The sequence below is a fragment of the Microcaecilia unicolor genome, chromosome 1 (genome assembly GCF_901765095.1).
Source record: "Microcaecilia unicolor chromosome 1, aMicUni1.1, whole genome shotgun sequence".
NCBI lineage: Eukaryota > Metazoa > Chordata > Amphibia > Gymnophiona > Siphonopidae > Microcaecilia > Microcaecilia unicolor.
Window position 1 is genome coordinate 80,628,899 of NC_044031.1, and position 19,411 is coordinate 80,648,309.

Consider the following 19,411-nt stretch of genomic DNA (forward strand, 5'->3'; position numbering starts at 1 on the left):
AAAAAGGGCTGCAAATACTACACGCTAGCAGGATACTGCACCTTGATCACACATGAAAAACACATGACAACAGATATGAAGGCAAAATACTGAACTGGAAAGTTACCTCAAGAAGTCAGACTCAGCATGCAGCAATACTAGAAAAATTGAAACTTACATGCAAAATATCACAGATGCACATTTCCAAAAGCTGACATATTCCAATTAATGAATTCTGAATAAAATACTTTTTTCTACCTTTGTTGTCTGATCATTTAGTTTTTCTATTCGCTTTGGTCCCAGTGTCTTCTGTTTTATGCAGTGTCTTCTTTCCATTTGATATTTTTTCTCTCACCGTGTCCACCATCCTCCTGTGTCCTGTCTACCATCTGTAGCCCTGTCCCTATCCTTTCTCCAGTTTCAGCATCTGCCTTCAAAGTGTTCCAATCCAGCCCTTAAATTCAGCAATTTCCCCTCCATCCATGTGCATCTACTTTCCTCCCCTCCCCTCCATCCATGTCCAGCATTTCTCCTCGCTCCCTTCCCCTCCATCCATGTGCATCTCCTTCCTTTGTCTTTCCTTCCCTCCATTCCATATCCAGCAATTCTCCTCTCTCCCCTGCCCTCCTCTCCCTGGGCCCTGCCCTCCCATCCATGTCCAGCAATTTTCCTCTCTCCCTGGGCCCTGCCCTCCCATCCCATCCATCGATGCTCCTCTCTCCCCTTTCCTCCTCCATCTATCCAGATCCAGCAATTCTCCTCCCTCCCCTCCATGTCCAGCAATTTTCCTCTCTCCCTGGGCCCTGTCCTCCCATCCATATCCATCGATGCTCCTCTCTCTCCTTCCCTCCTCCACCTATCCAAATCCAGCAATTTTCCTCCCTCCCCTCCATGTCCAGCAATTAATCCTCTCTCCCTGGGCCCTGACCTCCCATCCATGTCCATCAATCAATGCTCTCCTCTCTCCCCATCCCTCCCACTCCCGTGTCCACCTGCCCACCCTCTTCTCTTCAAATCTTCAAGTATTTAAATTTACCTCCGTTGCAGGCAGCTTGGCAGCGTCAGTGAAAACGCTTTCTGACGTCCCACCAGCCTTCCCTTCACTCGTTCGTTCCCTCAGTGCCCCGCCTTCTTCTGACGTCATTTCCTTGGGGGCGGGACACTGAGAGGGAACGAACGAGCGAAGGGAAGGCTGGTGGGACGTCAGACAGCGTTTTCACTGACGCTGCCAAGCTGCCTGCAACGGAGGTAAATTTAAATAGCGCTGGAGCGCCGGGACTTGGGAGCGGAGGCGGCTGACTGAGGCGCGCTGCGTGGGGCCCCCTTAAGCGCGAGGCCCTATGCGGCCGCCTCAGTCTAAGACTGGCCCTGGTAGTGTTTTTCTATATTTAAATTAGAGAGTTGCACGGGGACAGAAATCCTACCCATCCCCGCCCGTCCCTGCTGGAATCTTACCCGTCCCCACCCATCCCCGCTGGAATCTTACCCATCCCCACCCATCCCCGCAAAAATTTAAACCATCCCAACCCGTCCCCACCCGTCCCCGCAAGAATTTAACCCATCCCCACCCATCCCCGTAAGAATTTAATAGTACATAAAAGAAAGTTCCAGTCAGCTCCCTTTCTGGATTTGAGCCACAGCACTGTAGGCAAGGAAGGAACGGAAGTTGGAACTTGGAACACACTGGTGCGCACATATAAGATTTGTCTCTGATTCACTGGCAGTGTGTGCTGAAAGGTCGCCACATGCACGCGCCAGTAGGTCAGGTGACATCTGATTCTCATGCCTGTGTCAGAGCTGAGGTCTGTGCACCAGCCTGGGAGCAAAGAGGATTAATAGTAACATAGTAAGTGACAGCAAATAGACCTGAACGGTCCATCCACTCTGCCCAATAGTCACACTCATGATCAATTCATCATTAAATCAACGAGTGTGATATTATATACTTGATTATGGTCTTTCTTTCGTGTTTCTGGAACAAAGACCACAGGAGTCTATCTGGCCCCATCCTTATGTTCCAACTGCTGGAGTTGCCATCAAAGCCCACTCCAGCCTATTCATGTTCTCATTTGTGGAACACAAACCGTAAAAGTCTGTCCAGCACTGTCCTCATGTTCCAGCCACTGAAGTTGCTGTCTAAGCCCTTTCCAGCCCATCCTACACCAGATTGCCATGTATGAGACACAGAACATACAAGTCTGTCAGGTATCAGCTCTAGTTCATCACAGCCAGAGTCGCCATCTAAGTGTCACTTGAGATATCCACCCACATGCAGCCATTTAAAGTTAGCTTTTATATAACTTCCATTTTCTAATTAGAGATCCTCTGTGTTCATCCCACGCCTTTTTGAATTCCGTCATCATTTGTGACTCTACCACCTCCTTAATGGAAGACTTTCCACATTTATGCTGTTAAAGCAAGGAAGAAGAGGAGGAGGAGACAGCACTCAAATAAATTGGTATTCGGTAGATGAGAGGCTAGTGCAGGTGCAGCTTACACTTCCACGGGAACCCCGCAGAACTGCTTCCATCCCCGCGGGAACCCCGCAGAACCGCTTCCGTCCCCGCGGGAACCCAGCAGAACCGCTTCCATCCCCGCGGGAACACCGCAGGAACTGCCTCCGTCCCCGCGGGAATCCCGCGGGTTCCGCGGGATTCCCGCGGGGACGGAAGCCGTGCAGCTCTCTAATTTAAATATTTTTATTGGAAACAACAAAATTAACAGAAATCATTCTTACAGCAATTTCAGCACAAAGGAAATAAACTCCAATTCTATAACCAAATCATCACATAATGGTTTAATTTTGTCATCAAGCTACCAGCTCTCCATGCCATAAAACAGTCGTGGTAACTGTAGAATAAGGTCCGAATCATGCACATGATTTCTTCATGGTGATCTTGACCCTTCCACCATGATCAAAACTTATAGTCCAATGATCCATCCCACCCTGCCCTCCCCCCGCCCCCCCCCCCCCCCCCCCCCAACTCATATGCTCCATGTCATAAATTTTATAGATTAACTTCAGGGACTGCTTGGGAGCTTATCCCATATAGGTGTCCAGATTTGTGTAAATTGCCACCAAGCTCTAGGAGAGGTATTAGAAACATCTGGATTCCTTCAAACAATTTTGTGTATCACACACATTTTCTTAAGTACCTCAAAAAGGGTAATTTCAAGCAACAACAATTAGTTTGTTTTTTTAATTTATAGTACATTTGATCATATATTCAATTACTGAACATTTTCAACTCCTCTCATACAATTACTGCTCTCATTTTTCCCCAGAATAAAAATATATATAGCAAACATTCATTCTGAATTTTACAGGTTTTAATTTCATTAAGGTAGAACTGAACATTTTAAAAAATAATTTTTAAGTTAAACTTTATTATCTTGTGTAAACAACAAATACAAACAAAAGAAAAATATAACCAAAGACATTATCACAGACAGGCGAGGAAAATTACAATGCCATAGAAAGCACACATGAGAAAATTAAATAATCCTGTTATATACATTAATATGTTTACATAATGTACCCACCCTATTGTTTACTTGCAGCCATTGCCTTGTATTTTAGACATGACTACTGTACGCCACCAAAACTGAACAGTCAATTTTCTGCTGTTCTCCAGTCAGTGGCTCAAAAGCAACTACAGGGCAATAGACGTCAACAAATCTAATAGAATACAATGATTAGACAAGATAGATTATTTAAATATACTTGATTTTAGCATGACTACAAAAATAGATAAATCACATATACATTATAAGTCTCAAGAATGTTCATCAGTTCCACATCTGTGAAGATCACTGTTTGGTCAAGGCCGCAGAAGGTCATCCAAAATCTTAATAGATAATTCAAAAAGAGCTCTGAAACCCAATAAGAATATTTAGCAAACTGTACTCTCTTCTCATTCAATAAGCAACTTTAGTAGCAATTTAAGAACCATTCATCATTTAACAATCCATACAATTTCAAGACAAACCATGCAATTAAAAAAACAACTCTGTAGTATAAAAACCTACCACATATCAAATAGCCATGAGTGAATATCATGACTTTTGCCAACTAACAGGGGGGCAGACTCAAGAAAAATGTCAGGAAGTATTTTTTCACAGAGAGAGTAGTGGATGCTTGGAATGCCCTCCCGCGGGAGGTGGTGGAGATGAAAATGGTAACAGAATTCAAACATGCGTGGGATAAACATAAAGGAATCCTGTTCAGAAGGAATGGATCCTCAGGAGCTTAGCCGAGATTGGGTGGCAAGAGCCGGTAGTGGGAGGCAGGGATAGTGCTGAGCAGACTTATACGGTCTGTGCCAGAGCCGGTGGTGGGAGGCGGGACTGGTGGTTGGGAGGTGGGGATAGTGCTGGGCAGACTTATACAGTCTGTGCCAGAGCCGGTGGTTGGGGGGCGGGGCTGGTGGTTGGGGGGCGGGGATAGTGCTGGGCAGACTTATACGGTCTGTGCCCTGAAAAAGACAGGTACAAATCAAGGTAAGATATACACAAAATGTGGCAATATGAGTTATCTTGTTGGGCAGACTGGATGGACCGTGCAGGTCTTTTTCTGCCATCATCTACTATGTTACTATGGTAGAAGCATGATAGAGAGTAATTAGGTAGAATAAAGTAGCCTAGAAATGTCTTCCTAAGCAATCACGTACTACTGTGATTTCTTTAAGCTCTTTCCGGCTGATATTCAAAACCATTTAAATGGCCAGGAATGGCACTTGGCCAGTTACATGCTACTTAGCCGGCTATTTGGCGATATTCAGTGGAAGATAGCTGGCTATCTCCCACTGAATATCGCCAATTAGCACTTAGTGTATAGCCGATTATATCACACAATATAACCAGCCATCCTCTGATTTTAAGCGCATTGCCAGTTAAGCTGTGCAGCCAAATCTGGCCGTGTTAATAGCAGGTCTATCTTTGGTAGCTATGAACTTAGTCAGCCAGCGCTGAATATTGACTAGGCTGGCTATTTTCTTAGTGGCTTAAGATAAACCAGATATTCAATGCTGGTCACCGGAAACAGCTCGTCATTGAATACCCAGGCTCAGCGCTGACTGCAGGAGGCAATCCAGCTACCTCCCATGGTCTGAGTATCAAGCCCTTTATATTTTAAATGCAGATTAATCTCATCATTCATTAATGTGCTTCAACTACTTTTCCTCTGCCTTGTTAGAATTTATTTCCTGATTTCCTTATTTTACATCTTGTACTAATAAGGATTAAAAACTATTTAATGAAATATATGGCCTAATGTGTTGAATAATATTGGATTCAATTTGTTTTCAGATGCAAAAGAGATTCATTAAAATATTATTATCCTACTTGCATATCAGAAAAATGTTTAAATACCAGGAGAAATTATTCCATTTTCTTCTGTGAACTACATCTATTATAGAATAAATTTAAATTATTTCTATAAACACAAGAAATAAATACACTCATATAATAAGTTTTCACCTTAACATTTCATTCTTTTGCTAAATTTGTGAGGTATTACACTATGGTGGCAATTCTGTAAGTAGGCACTTCTTTTCAGATGCCTCAATGCAGTGTAATGAGTGCCTACTCTATAATGGAATCTGGACACCAAAAGTGTTATAGAATACTAGCATAATCTGGTATTGGTGCACCTACATTTAGGTGCGTGCAGTTACACCAGCCATAGGCCTGGCATAACTGCAGGTAAATTAATGCAGCAAGAGCACACAAAGTATTCTGCAAGTTACATGTCTAACTTGGAGTGACACCCATGCTTCACCCTCAAGTATGCCTCCACTTTGCAGTTGTGTGATACAGCAGGTATGTGCGCTCTTACAGAAATGCTCTTAGGATGTTTAAGCAGGTAAGAGGTACTTTTCTCTGCACTTATGTGCACAAAAGGGCACAAACCTAGCTATAGAATTTCCCTTCATATGAGATTTTTTCCTGGAGATATGAGTTTGAAGAGGGAGACCTCTCCTCCAACTTCCCAATCCTTTGTGCCCTCTCAAACACATACACAAACCTCTAGCATCAAACCCTTCACCCAATCCCCCATTTTACCTACTCCACAGCCCACCTCTCTTACATTTCTCCAGCCCAGCTACTCTCACCAGCCCCAATCTTACTGGTTCCTTCTTCCTACACTCCAATATGGACCAGCAGGAACATAAGAACGTAAGAGTTGCCCGACTGGGTTAGAACAAAAGTCCATCTAGCCCAGTATCCTTTTTCCAACAGTGGCCAAACGAGGTCACAAGTATCTGGTAGTGTCCCAAAAAGTAGTAAGATCCCATGCTACTTAAATCCAAGGATAAGTAGTGAATTTCCCCACCTTAATGATTTACAGCCTTTTCCTCCAGGAATTTGACCAAACGTGTTTTCAACCCATTTAATGCTTTTACCTAGGGCTGCACATTTAACCCGTTCATAACGTGATTAATGCATTAAATGTTTAACTTGTGTTAAAAATATTTATGCAGTTAATGTATTGCTCTGTCTCCCCCCTCCCCTGTATTCAGCTTTGCCCCATTTCTTCCTGCTTCCCCTGGTCTCCCTGTCTTCTCCCCCTCCATCTGGCTCATTCATTTTAGGCGGTTTGAAGCTCCTCCACTGGTCCGCTGCTTGTCTTCACCGCAGCTTGATATAACTTCCTGTTTCTGGCAGAACCAATGGCAGCATGCAGAGGGGATCATCCCTACACCTGCCTTTTGCTTGCTGCCACAGACGCAGTGAAGACAAGCAGCAGACTGGTGGAGCTTCAGACCGCCTAAGATGAGTGAGCAAGTGGGAGAGGGAGAGGAAAGGGAGACAAGAAGGGGGAATGTAGAGAACAGGGGAGAAGGGAAGAGATGGGGCAAAGTTGGATAAGTGGGGTGGGGAGAGTGCATGTTATGGGGTGGGGAAAAGATAAGGCAATGCAGGATATGGAGGGTGCGGACAGAGCAATGCAGACCATGGGGGGGGGGGGGGGAGAGGCAATGTAGGCTATATGGTTGGGGAAGAGCAATGCATAATACGATGGAGAAGAGATGGGCCAATGCAGATTATAGGCGAGGACAGAATATGGCAGGGGGAACAGGGCCGGTGCTAGGCTCTCTGGCACCCCCTGTAAACTATCAGTTAGCGCCTCCCCTTCAGCATCCTTCTCTCTTCTCCCTCACTGTCCCCTTTTTGAGCCCAGTGCCTTAAAAGGTGAAGAATAGTTTTTTTTTTTCACTCAACCTTTTAATTTATTTGAAAGCTTCCCATATGTAGATATAAATATCATGAAATAAAATTGATTATCACTAAAAATGCTTAATTGTTGTAGCTGGTGGAAACAGCACTAATAAAGGCTGTATTTTGTGCTCCTTTTTCTACACTGTTCTATACAATACAGTAATACATGGCCAAATTTCAGTGAGGATATCCTGTTTACTGATGGGTTCATCATACCTGCTGTTGTGATCTGCCTTGGGAAGCCTGGTGTTATAAATAAAATTAAACTCTCTTTTCATTGGAGCTCATGGAATCACATCTTTATCTCATCTCTTTTGTACAAATGGATTATTCTGTTTTGTGCAAGTTTCAGGGACAAGTGGTTTTCAGAAGTCAAAATAATAAAAATAAATATTTTCTTTCATGCAGATCTCTCATTTGCTTAAACATAACTAAATGGTCTATAAGCACCTAATGCAGTCCATTGGTTTTCTTACATTTTGTCCTTGTGGTGACTTATACTGCGCCAAAACCTGCTCTCCCCTCCCCATTCCCGCATACTACAACCTCCCTCTCTCACACACTATAATCCTACCTTGAAGGGACCGTCCGTCCTGGTGGTGTAGTGGCCTCTGCGGCTGTAGGAAAGAATCCCACTCTTTCCTGCCCTCTGCCTCCAATTTGCTTTTCTGTGCAGCAGGCAGGCGGTGCCACCGAGTTTTCAAAATGGCTGCCGGAAGCCTCAGCAGCCATTTTTAAAATACGGTAGCACCACCCACGGCACAGAAGAGAAAAGGGAGACGGAAGAGTGGCAGAGGGCAGGAATGAGTGGGATTCTTTCTTACCCCCGTAGTGGCCACTACACCACCAGGGCGGCCTTCAAGGATCAAGGTAGGTCTTCTTGGGAGGGTTGTAGTGTAGCGCAGAGTAAGCATGGCAGTTTCTTGTGCCCCTCGAATGTTGGTGCCCCCCCCCCCCTGTCATGCATACCCTGCTTACCCATTTCTGCCGACCCTGGGGGGGGGGGGGGGGGGGGAATGGGCAATGTAGGCTATAGGGGGAGATGAGACAATATATCAAGGGATAATGGTTTTCTTTTTGTGGTAGTGGGGAGAGGAGGAGGAGTGATGCTAGATGGTTGGGAGTGCAAGACCGAGAGATAGGGAAATGCTGGATGGTGATGGTGTATGAGGCAAGAGACGAGTGATACTGGATGGTGAGGGGGAAGAGAGAGATAGAGAGATAGGTCGATGGCGGATGGAGAGAGAAGAGCAATGCTGGATGGTTGGAGAACAGAGGGAGAGAGAAAAAAAGAGGTGATGCTGGATGGCAAGGGGAAGAGAGGGACAGATGTTGGAAATGGGGGATGGAAGAAAAAAAAAGAAAGAAAGGGAGATGATGGACATGAATAGAGGGTAGGAGAAGGGAAGAGTGTGATGTGCATGTTGGTATGTATGAAAAGTTTTTAAAGATTCAAACGGTTATGTTACTAATTAATGAGAAAAGCATTTAATAAAGATTGATAATTAAAAATGACAACAGTTGTTGGAGAACATGTATGATATACAGATTACAACTAATTATTGAGTATGTACCTAGAATAGAAAGGGGATATGAAAACACATGAATGTATCTTAATTATTCAATGTGAAAAGTTCTTTCAGGACCTCTCAGAATCTGACTATCTCTAGAATTTGAAAAGGTTTTCAGCTTCTTTGTATAATTTTTCCAATCTCCTTCTTATACGATTACCTTTCTTGCTTACCTTTCAATGCAGCCACTATCTTCCATAGTAATGTCACCATGGTTCTTCAACTTTCTGTAAATAGTTGAAGCAATATCCTTGACACAGGACACCTTGTGTTTTCCTGGTAGAAAAATGAATTTATCATTATATCATTATGCTGGGTTATAAAATATATTAGGTAACATTTAGGACCTTTATAACTTTTACTTAAAGCTGATTTAATTCTTTTATTTACAGTAGTAAGATTAAAGAAACAATATTTATATCTCACAAAATTTTATGTACATTACTTGAACAGTTTGAATAGTCACAGCAGAAGTATACAGTACCCAAAAACGTAGAGAAATCTTTCCATCTGCTCCTCAGAAAACAAAAAGACTAACCTTTGTTGACTACAGCTATAATATACAAACATGCTGAAAGGCTGGCAATGCCTTCAATATCTCCAGAAACAATGGAATCCATAAGTTCATTGAAAAAAGACCTGAAATAACAATTTGAAAATAAATATTAAACAAATGAACTACATTCAAAAAATTATTATGGTGCTTCCATATAAGTATAAAAGACTATTTACTTAAAGCTTAAAAACATGCTGAACTCTAGGAAACAGAAGCACAGTTCTTAGCAGATAGTCTAGAGTATTGGAATTGCACTGTAAGAGAATAATTTTGTAACCGGCCGCCTACCTTGTGTGGCAAGTATTTGCATAAGTTATACCCTTTGAAAATAACCCCCCAAAAACTATATCCCTACTCTCTGCGTACTCAGTGGGGCAGGATCACAAAAATGCACCCTTTATGTACACAGAGAGAAACATTCTGGAGTCCCTACTCTTCATGCCTTACTTGTAGTATGATGTAATGGAGGCCAGACTCGCCTTTCTCTGACTGGGTAGAAGTCCCTTTTCCAGGTAGGAGATAAGTATAAGAAAGGGCAGTAACCTGAAGCCTATATCTTCCTTCTAGTAAAGGAGTTCAGTGAGCAAGAGTGGCTATGGGCACCCAAAAGGGATACTGTACAACCTGAGGTGATGCATCTAGTTGTTCAGCTACACTGCAGTCAACCCGCCAGCTAGGCTTGACCCAACTACATGCTCAAATAAGAATATAAGAGTGAAGATCCAAGGGGATCCGGGCTGTAATAACAAGACTGCTAAAATTTACAGTATCAGAGGAATCTGATGCAAAATGGAAAAGAACCAAGTTTCCAGCTGTCTAGAGGAGGAGGAGAAGCAATCTCAAAACCATGAGTGGGACATGTGGCCCTGCTGCATCCTTACTTTACCGCTGAGAAAGCAAAGTTACTTACCTTAGCAGGTGTTCTCCAAGGACAGCAGGCATATATTCTCACATGTGGGTGACATCATCCACGGAGCCCAAGCAGACTCTGCCATAGTGAACTGTCACTTTAAAACTTTAAGGCACTGCCCCCCACGCATATGTGGGTGCCTTCCCACCCAATGACTGAGCATAGGACCAGCAGTACAATATTGTACTAAAGCTAAGAAGACAACTCCAAGGGGAGGGATGTAAGAATGTATGCCTGCTGTCCTTGGAGAACACCTGCTAGAGGTAAGTAACTTTTCTTTCTCCAAGGACAAGAAGCATAATATCCTTGCATGTGGGACTCACTAGCTGCCAGGTTCACAATATAAATGAAATCTGGTAACTAAGAGGAAAGTGAGCATGGTGGAAAAATAAAGGCCAGGGGACGGAGTTGACTTTTAAGGACTAAAACGATTCTGCAGGAATGCTTGTCCAAACATGCTATCCTGCCCAGAATGATGCTCCAGACAGTAGTGAACAGTGAGAAGGTGTGGATAGAAGACCACATTGCTGTCTTGCAAATTTCTTCAATGGAGGCAGAATGGAAATGGGTTACTGAAGCCACTGTGATTCTTATATTGGGAACAGTGACACGATCATGAAGGGTCAAGCCCAGCCTGAGAATATGTGGAGGAGATACTATTTCTACTTGGCTGGCTGACTGTATGTTTGGTGATGGGAATCCCTAATCAGTTAGAGACAAAGGATGCAAAAAGTTGGGAGGACTTCCTATGAGGTTTTGTACGCTCCAGATAATATGCTAGAGCAATGAACTTGATTTGCATACACAGCCTCCATTATATGCAAATCTCTTTCATGCACATTCATTGTGGATATCCTGAAAACCTGTCTGGCAAGGAATACTCCAGGATCGGACTTGGGAAACACCGTGTTAGAGCATGCTTGCAGTCTAAGGTACACAGTGCTGCTTCTCCAGGATGAGAGTGTGGCTTAGGGAAGAAGACAAGTAGTACAACTGAGGTGGAATTCCAATACCACTTTAGGGAAAAATTTGGGGTGGGTTCAAAGAACAACCCTGTCATAGCAGAGCTTGGTGTAAGTTGGGTCTGCCACAAGGGCTTGAAGTTCACAAAGAGCAATAATTTATATGTAAGGAACTTCAGAGAACAGGAATGGAGTGGTTTAAATGGAGGTTTTCTGAGAGCTGTGAGGATGACACTGAGATCCCATGTCACCAGAGATGGTTTGATAGGAGGTTTGGTATGAAATAAACTTTTCACAAATCTAACTATCAAGGGATGATTGGAAATTGGTTTCATAGTGAAAAGCACTAATGGCACTCGTGTACTCTGAGTTAGGTTTGAGGCCAGAATTAGAAAGATGGAGGAGGTACTCCATAAGGGTAAGAAGAAAGCACTTAACAGGGTCAATCTTCTCCACTTGAAATGGTAACACTTCTGTGTAGGTGGTTTCCTAGAGGTTAATAGTATACTAGAGACTCCTGGAAGGTTTAATGAATGCAAGTCTATGTCTCAAAAACCAAGCCATCAGGGCTAGAGAGCAGGTGTCTGAATGGAGAAGGAACCCCTCAATTTGTGTCATTAGTGTTGGAAAAGGATCTAACCTCAATGGTTCCTTGGATGATAACTGTAGAAGAGGGATCCAAATTTGATGTGGCCAGTACAGAGCAAGTAGGATCATGGTCCTTTGGTCTCGACATAGTTTAAGAAGAGTTTTTCCTATGAGAGGCAGAGGAAGAAAGGCATTTAGAAGATCTGTTCCCCGGTGGAGCAGAAAGGTATCTGGGGGCTACAAGGTTGGGAGCAAAAAGTCTGGAACAAAAGCAGGGAAGCTTGTTGTTTTGAGAAGTGAACAGGTCTATCGCTGAGGTTCCCCACTGTTGGGATATTCAACAAGCTACAAGCATGTTGAGGGAGCATTCGTAAGGCTGAAGGACTTTGCTCAATTTGTCTGCACACAGTATTCTGTTTGCCGGACAGGTAAATAACTCTTAGACGAGATTGGGTGGCAGAGCCGGTGGTGGGAGGCGGGGATAGTGCTGGGCAGACTTATGTGGTCTGTGCCAGAGCTGGTGGTGGGAGGCAGGACTGGTGGTTTGGAGGCGGGGATAGTGCTGGGCAGACTTATACGGTCTGTGCCAGAGCCGGTGGTGGGAGGCGGGGCTGGTGGTTGGGAGGTGGGGATAGTGCTGGGCACACTTATACGGTCTGTGCCCTGAAGAGGACAGGTACAAAACAAGGTAGGGTATACACAAAAAGTAGCACATATGAGTTGATCTTGTTGGGCAGACTAGATGGACCGTGCATATGTTACTATGTTATAGAGATATTTTGAGATGCTGCCCAAGTCTATATCTGGATTGCTTGTCGACAGATGCCTGTTTCTCCCTGTTTATTCAAGTAATACATGGCAACTTGGTTGCCTGTGTGAAAGAGTATTATCTGATCGACTATGCAGTCCTGGAAAGTTCTGAGGGTGTTCCAGGCTGCTTGCAAATCCAGGAGATTGATATGATGTTGTTTCTCCTGTGGGGACCAAGAAACGTGTATGGAGACCATCAAGGTGAGCACCCCAACCTGTCATGGAAGCATCCATGGTGAGGACTTTATGAGGTGGAAGAGAGTGAGATTTTGGGATACCATCCACTGTAGAGAGTGACATAGCTGTGGAGTAACTCGAATATGGGTCATGAGCAATCCTGACTGAGACCACTGAGAGAAGGGTGTCCACTGAGGACTCTTCTCCCTCTCAGAACTGGAGTTGAGTTAATGGTGTTACATGGACTGTTGAAGCCATGTGACTGAGTAGGCAGGGCATCTGACGAGCAGATACCTAGGTGGATTTTGAAACTTGAGCGGAGAGATCCATTATATTGTTTGCCCTCAGTTGAGGGAGAAAGGCTCAACCCTGAGTAGTGTCTAGAAGAGCCCCGAACAACTGTAAGGTCTAAACAAGTTGAAGATGTGATTTGGGGTAATTAATCACAAAACAAAGGAGTTCCAAGAGTCTTCTGCAGACAGACTTAGTCTGTGCCACTCCTCAGGAGGCTCCCTTGATTAACCAATCGTTGAAGTAGGGGAAGATGTGTATGCCCCACTTGCAGAGTGTTGCAGCTACCACAATCAGGCATGTTTTGAAGACTCGAGGAGCTGAAGCCAAGCTGAATGTTTAGACCTTGTATTGATAATGCAGGGTCCCACAGAAGAAAAGCAAGAACTTTCTGTAGATAGGGAGGTTAGGTATGTATCACTCCTTCAGATATAAAAAGCAAAGCCAATCGTTGAGTTGGATCATGGGGAGAGGTGATCCCAGGGAAGCCATGCAAATTTTTTCTTTGAGTAGAAATTTGCTTAAATCTCACAGGCTGACAATTGGTCTCACTTCCCCCTCTTTTTTGGTATGAGAAAGTACCTGGAGTAAAAGCCTCAACCCCCCTCTGGTGGAGAAACTGGTTCAATTGCAATCTGCTGGAGGAGGGCGAAGATCTCCTCTCGAAGTACTATTATCTGGAGGGAGTTGAAATGAGACAATCCTGGTGGATAGTTGGGAGGTATTTTTTTCCCAATGCAGACTGAAACCATGCTGTATGATACATAGCACCCAATGGTCAGACGTTATGAACAGCCACCTCTGTTGAAAGATGTTAAGTCTGCCTCCTACCAGTAGGTTACTTGACATGGCAACTGGACAGTGGCAATGCTCTCTAGGAAAGAGTCAAAAACCGGGCTGTTCTTTAGACTGAGAAGTCATCTGTGATTTTTGTCCCGGTGCTGCCTCATATGTGAGCGTTGGGGTGTAGTCTCTGAGGTGGAGATGGAGGAGTGGGAGTGTAATGATGCTTAGATATATAGTAATTGGAGTGTCAAAATCCTGCTGCAAATCTTCTAGAAAAAGAGATGGCAGACGTCTGTGGCCTGGATAGAGTTTTAGTAGTATCTGTATGCTTTTTAATTAGGTCGGCCACTTCCTCAACCACCACCAAATAAGTTATCTTCTTGACAAGGATCATCTGCTAGACGCTCCTGGACAGCAGATCACAGGTCGGAACCCCTGAGCCAGGAGAGACATCACATTGCTACTCAAAAGGCGGAAATGCTGCGTCAGCTGAAAAACTGCAGGGCATTGGCATTGCAAAATGTTGCCATCAGATACATGAGAGACACTCCCCACTTGCTTACAATGAACTGGAAGGAGTTGTCCCCTTGATTCCTTTCCCTGGGATTCAGCACAGCCCAGCCAAGATTGTTCACCTACACATTTTCCACACCAGCTACATGTGCCACAGACAGGTTCTGTAGATGCTTTTCTGCCCAGGCCATAAGAAGAGCCGTCTCCTGGGTCACCAGACGGCTCTTGGTGTTGCCCTGGTGATTGACATCAGCCCATTGGCTACCATTGCCCCACTGTATCATCTATAAGACAATACTCCTAGTGCATAAGATCCACCACAGTGGTGAGCCCCTATACCTTTAATGGCTGTTAATCCCCTATTCTACCTCAAGAGTCTTAAAATCCTCAACTCAGAACCTATTGACCATGCCCTCATTTCGAGAGATTTTCCATGATCATACCAGAAATGCAACTTTCTGCATTCAGGGTCCGTCCCATTGGAACTAACTGTCATAGCCTGTTCGCTTCCCGACATCCTTAAAAAAATTTAACATGGAACTCAAAACTTTTTTGTTTTAAAATTATTTATAGACACTTACAGCTCTGCTACCTGAGTCATACCGGCCCTCAGACGAGATTCATATCTCCCTCCCTGATGTACTACCCCATGCTATCCTTTCATAATTGTAGTTCATTCCCCTATATGTCATGTCCAATCTCCCTCACTTTTCTCTCACTTTTCTTTTAGACTGTAAGCCATCCAGATATCATGTGATGGGCAGGATAGCAAATTGTCAATAAACCTGAACTTGAAAACTGACATGTGGCACTATCCAACAGGACCTAAACTGCCTACCCCAGAGAAGACTCAGGAAGTCTTTCAATGTGAACTGAATTGCTCTAGTTTCATGCCACTTGTCCAAAACAATGAGCTCCCCCGGTCATCACCACTGTTCACTGGGGGGGGGGGGGGGGGGGGGGGGGTTGGAGGGGGGAAGGAGGGGCCCAGCCACACCCCCCACAAGAGATTGCGAGAGTCCAACCATGAGCATAAGCTGCTCCTCGCTGGCTCTCGAAGTAGAAGGCAAAAGTCCAGATTCTGAGCCTGGGGAGACCACCTCAAGAGCATCCTGCAGCAGCCTCATATGGGCTCGAGCCCACTGAACCACATCCAAGTGTGCTGCCCTGGTCCTAGGGACAAGCATGTGTGTGGCAACAAGCGAATCTGATCCTGAAGCTTCTGAATCCTGCCCTGTGGAAGAAAAGCTCTCCCCTGAAGTGTATCGAAATGCACACTGAGATACTCCAGCCACTGAATGGGAAAGGGAATGGGACTTGATATACTGCCTTTCTGTGGTTTTTGCAACTTCATTCAAAGTGGTTTACATATTATATACAGGTAATTATTTGTACCTGGGGCAATGGAGGGTTAAGTGACTTGCTCAGAATTACAAGGAGCTACAGTGGGAATTGAACCCAGTTCCCCAGGATCAAAATCCACTGCACTAACCAGTAGGCTACTCCTTCACTCAAATGAGAGGGAACCAGGTGACTTTTGGCTAGGTTGATCACCTAGCCCAATTACTGCAACAACTGAATGACACACTTGATTGCCAAAGCACTCTCCTGAAGGGAATCATGGGTGAATCAAAATCCCTTCCATTCACAGGGCCACGGCCCCGATGACCATGACCACAGAAAATGAGCGAGGAGCAGTGGCCAGCTAGAAAGGCAGAGCACAAAATTGTTAACGGCAACCTAGAACCAAGAATCAAAGAAATCTCTGATGCACTGGCCAAATCAGGAATATGAAGGTAAGCTTCCATCAAATTTAGGAATGTGAGGAACTCTCCAAACTGAAACCACTACAATGACCGATGCAAAGGACAGCATACAAAGAGCCTGGTTTACCCCCCCCCCCCCCCCCCACCCCCTAAATCTAGAATGGGGCAAAAATAACCTTCCTTCTTTGGTACAACAAAATAAATGGATTAGTAACCCATGCCATGCTCCTTGCATGGAACCAAACCACTGCACAAAGGTAATCAACCTCTGCAGGGTGGCTTGAACAGACTGCACCTTCCAAGAAGCACAACAAGGGGACTCCAGAAAGGCAACCTGCAGGGGACAGGAAAAATTCAGAGCATAACATAGACCTACTGATCTGAGGTAATTTGAGCCCACCTGCTATAGAACTCCTTGAGCTGTGCTCCATCTGAACCGGAGAGTGGGACCAAACATCTTCATTGTGATGAATGACCAGGGGCTTTTGCCGACAGATTCCCAGCCTCCTCTGCAACCTCCATGAAAGGAGTAAGTCTTCTGGAAAAAAAACGGCTATGCTGAGCAACACTTGTCCAATCCAGCTTGTACCAGTGAGCCTCCCTGAAATGGCCCCTACTCTGGCAAACAAGGAACCTTAGTCTCAAATTTCAACTTGTCCAGCTCCTCACCAAATAACAAAGACCCTTTAAAGGGCACTTACTGAGCTTAGACTTGGATATTTCTTCTGCTGACTAGCTTCTAAGCCACAAGGACTTTCTGGCCGCCTCACTGAGTGCCATGGACATGGCCAAAGAACACAGCAAATCATACATGGCATCTGACAAAAAGGATGCACCCGTCTCAATCTTGGCAAGCTCCTGGGTCACCAACACCCAGTCATTAGCAGAACAATTCAAAATAAGTTCAGCCCAGTGAAAGGAACCCTGGGCCACCAAGCCACCGCAGACAACAGCCTGAACCACCAGCAATGCCACATCAAAACTCTGCTTTAAAAGAGACTCCATCCTACGATCCTGTGGATCCCTTCAAAGCTGTACTGCCATACCCAGAAACCATATTTTTCTTAGTCACTGCAGAGACTACGGCATCCACCACAGGAAGCCGCAAGGACTCCCTATCCTTGTCAGGTATGGTATACAAGCATACAATGGATCTGAACGACCTTTTTAGTATCCTGATGTATCAGGAACAACAGGCGACTTCCTACTTTCTTTCAATAAGGGATTCACGGTCTGAAGAGGCCTCCTTTGGCTCCTCTTCAAAATGCAACACTGCGGATACCTGAGCAATGAATTCCTGCATTTCATCCCTGAAGAAAATGTGTACCACAGAGGAGTGCTCCCCAGGAGGCAACTGCTCCATCCAGGCATCTGCCTCCCCAATCCCCTTTGGCTCAAAGGTTTCTCCTGAACCCAGTCCTGTTCATCCTCAGAAAAAGGGGAATCTGCCTTCAGAAATTCTTCTCTGTCCAGATCTAACCATGTCCTTTTGGGAAATGGAAGGGGAGAGAGAGGAAGAGAAAGAGACAAGGACCTAGTCCGAAGACCCCCCGTTCCAAGTCAGGCACAACCCCATACTTACTTAAATAAACTTGATATATCATGAGGATAAAATCTGGAGGACCCCCCCCCCCCCCCCCCCCCCCAAGGAGGTTCCTGAGTCAGCTCCAGCATGAGATCCAGCTCCGGCGGTAGAAATTGGATTCAGCCGCAGAGGTTGCTCAGAGCCTGGCCCTGCACATCACCAGCATGCAGCACCTCCACATCACCAGCATTCTCCATGGCTCCAATGATGCCACGGTCGGAGGCCTCCAAAGAAGCCCCCGGACCGGGTGCAATTGCCATCATGGACCCCGAATGGTCCAAAACAATATTTATAGACCCTGGAGCTGTCTAATTCTCTTTGAGAGCACCCCAAGCAGCATTTGAGCCATGCAGTGATTATATCGCCAAGGCAGAACCGGCCCCTGCACAACACTACTGTCCCTGCTGATACCTGAGGAAACCACCAAACATTGCCCAAAACAGCCCAGAAGTGCTTTGAGGCAAGCTGCTACACAGACTGAATAGCTGAAAAATGCCCAATCATAATGTGCTCCTAAGCCTAAAAGGAGCCACAAGGTAGGCAGACCCCTAGGCACTCAAAACTGCCTGTATGTTCCCAGAATGAGCAAGGCAGCTGAGGCATTTGACACTGGAGAGGGGAGGTGGAACAAAGGAGACCCCTGCAGGCCCCCACCTCAGTCTAGCAGAAGGGAATAGAACTACACGGAGATGGAAACACCACCAACCCCCCTCCTCCCATTATTTAATAAGTGGAACCAAACAACCCTCAAGGCCTACTCTCAGGACTGCACAGACTTACCATATCTACCATCTGCTGGAGACTGAGAACAGACCAGCTCTAGTGAGACTGCATGGCCTACTTATAGGTAACACAGAAGTCAGTGGTTCTCAGTCTCCATCTGCTGGAAGAAGTGCATAACTCATTTGTTGTGCTGGTCTGGAAGGATGCTACAGAATATACATGTCTAAGTGCTGGTTTATGCAAGTCCAAATCACAGACAAGGCATCTAAAAGTCACCTTAACCAATACACTTTGGCTAGGCTCAAATATGTTTAATAGCTTGAACACAACAGCAGGACCAAACCTCTGTCTCCACTGCTTGTGAGAATTTATCATCAGGGAAAAAGTCCTTTCCAACCCACTGATAATACAAGCAGATTACAAAAGCACTCTCAAAAAACAACCCCCCCCCCCCCCCAATAAATAAATAAATAAATAAATAAATAAATAAATAAATAAATAAATAAAACCACAAATGCATTTAGAAGAAAAAAAACAATTATTCTTAATTTCCTGTAAATGCAAGTAGATCCAACTTTCCTGCTACAATGTGTAGTAGTAAAAGATTTTTGCTATTATGTTAGTAGACAAGCCTTAAACTGCTTAGTGCACCAACCATAAAAAACAAACACAAACTTAAGTATTCTCTCCTCACTATATGCTCTACCATATACTGTCATGATACAGAACTCACAATGGTCTCACACTTCTACCCAGATATACCTAGAAAACAAAAAAACTTACTTAATTACATTTGCTGACTTAATAATTATAGTCAATAAACAGTTTGAAAGTGGAGGCAGTTGTGACAAACTCTCTGGTGGCGCAAGGTCTTCTAGATCTGAAGTCTAAAATAAAAGGAGAAAAAAATATTTTTTAAAAGGGAATGCAGAAAACACACATAAACATGAAAAGTGTATTACAGAAGGAAAAC

The 19,411-nt window shown here is 44.6% G+C and overlaps 1 protein-coding gene across 1 annotated transcript in view; it reads right to left on the reverse strand.

The window, feature by feature from the left end:
• Positions 1-3,345: 3,345 nt before the first annotated feature.
• NCAPG2 (non-SMC condensin II complex subunit G2) overlaps positions 3,346-19,411 on the reverse strand; it is a 285,514-nt gene continuing 269,448 nt past the window's right edge. The window contains exons 25-28 of the mRNA XM_030198719.1: positions 19,222-19,325; positions 9,310-9,410; positions 8,945-9,047; positions 3,346-3,852 (exon numbers count right to left, since the gene is read on the reverse strand). Of these exons, the coding sequence (XP_030054579.1) occupies positions 3,801-3,852; positions 8,945-9,047; positions 9,310-9,410; positions 19,222-19,325 (360 nt within the window). The 3' untranslated portion in view covers positions 3,346-3,800. The remainder of the gene's footprint in view (positions 3,853-8,944; positions 9,048-9,309; positions 9,411-19,221; positions 19,326-19,411) is intronic.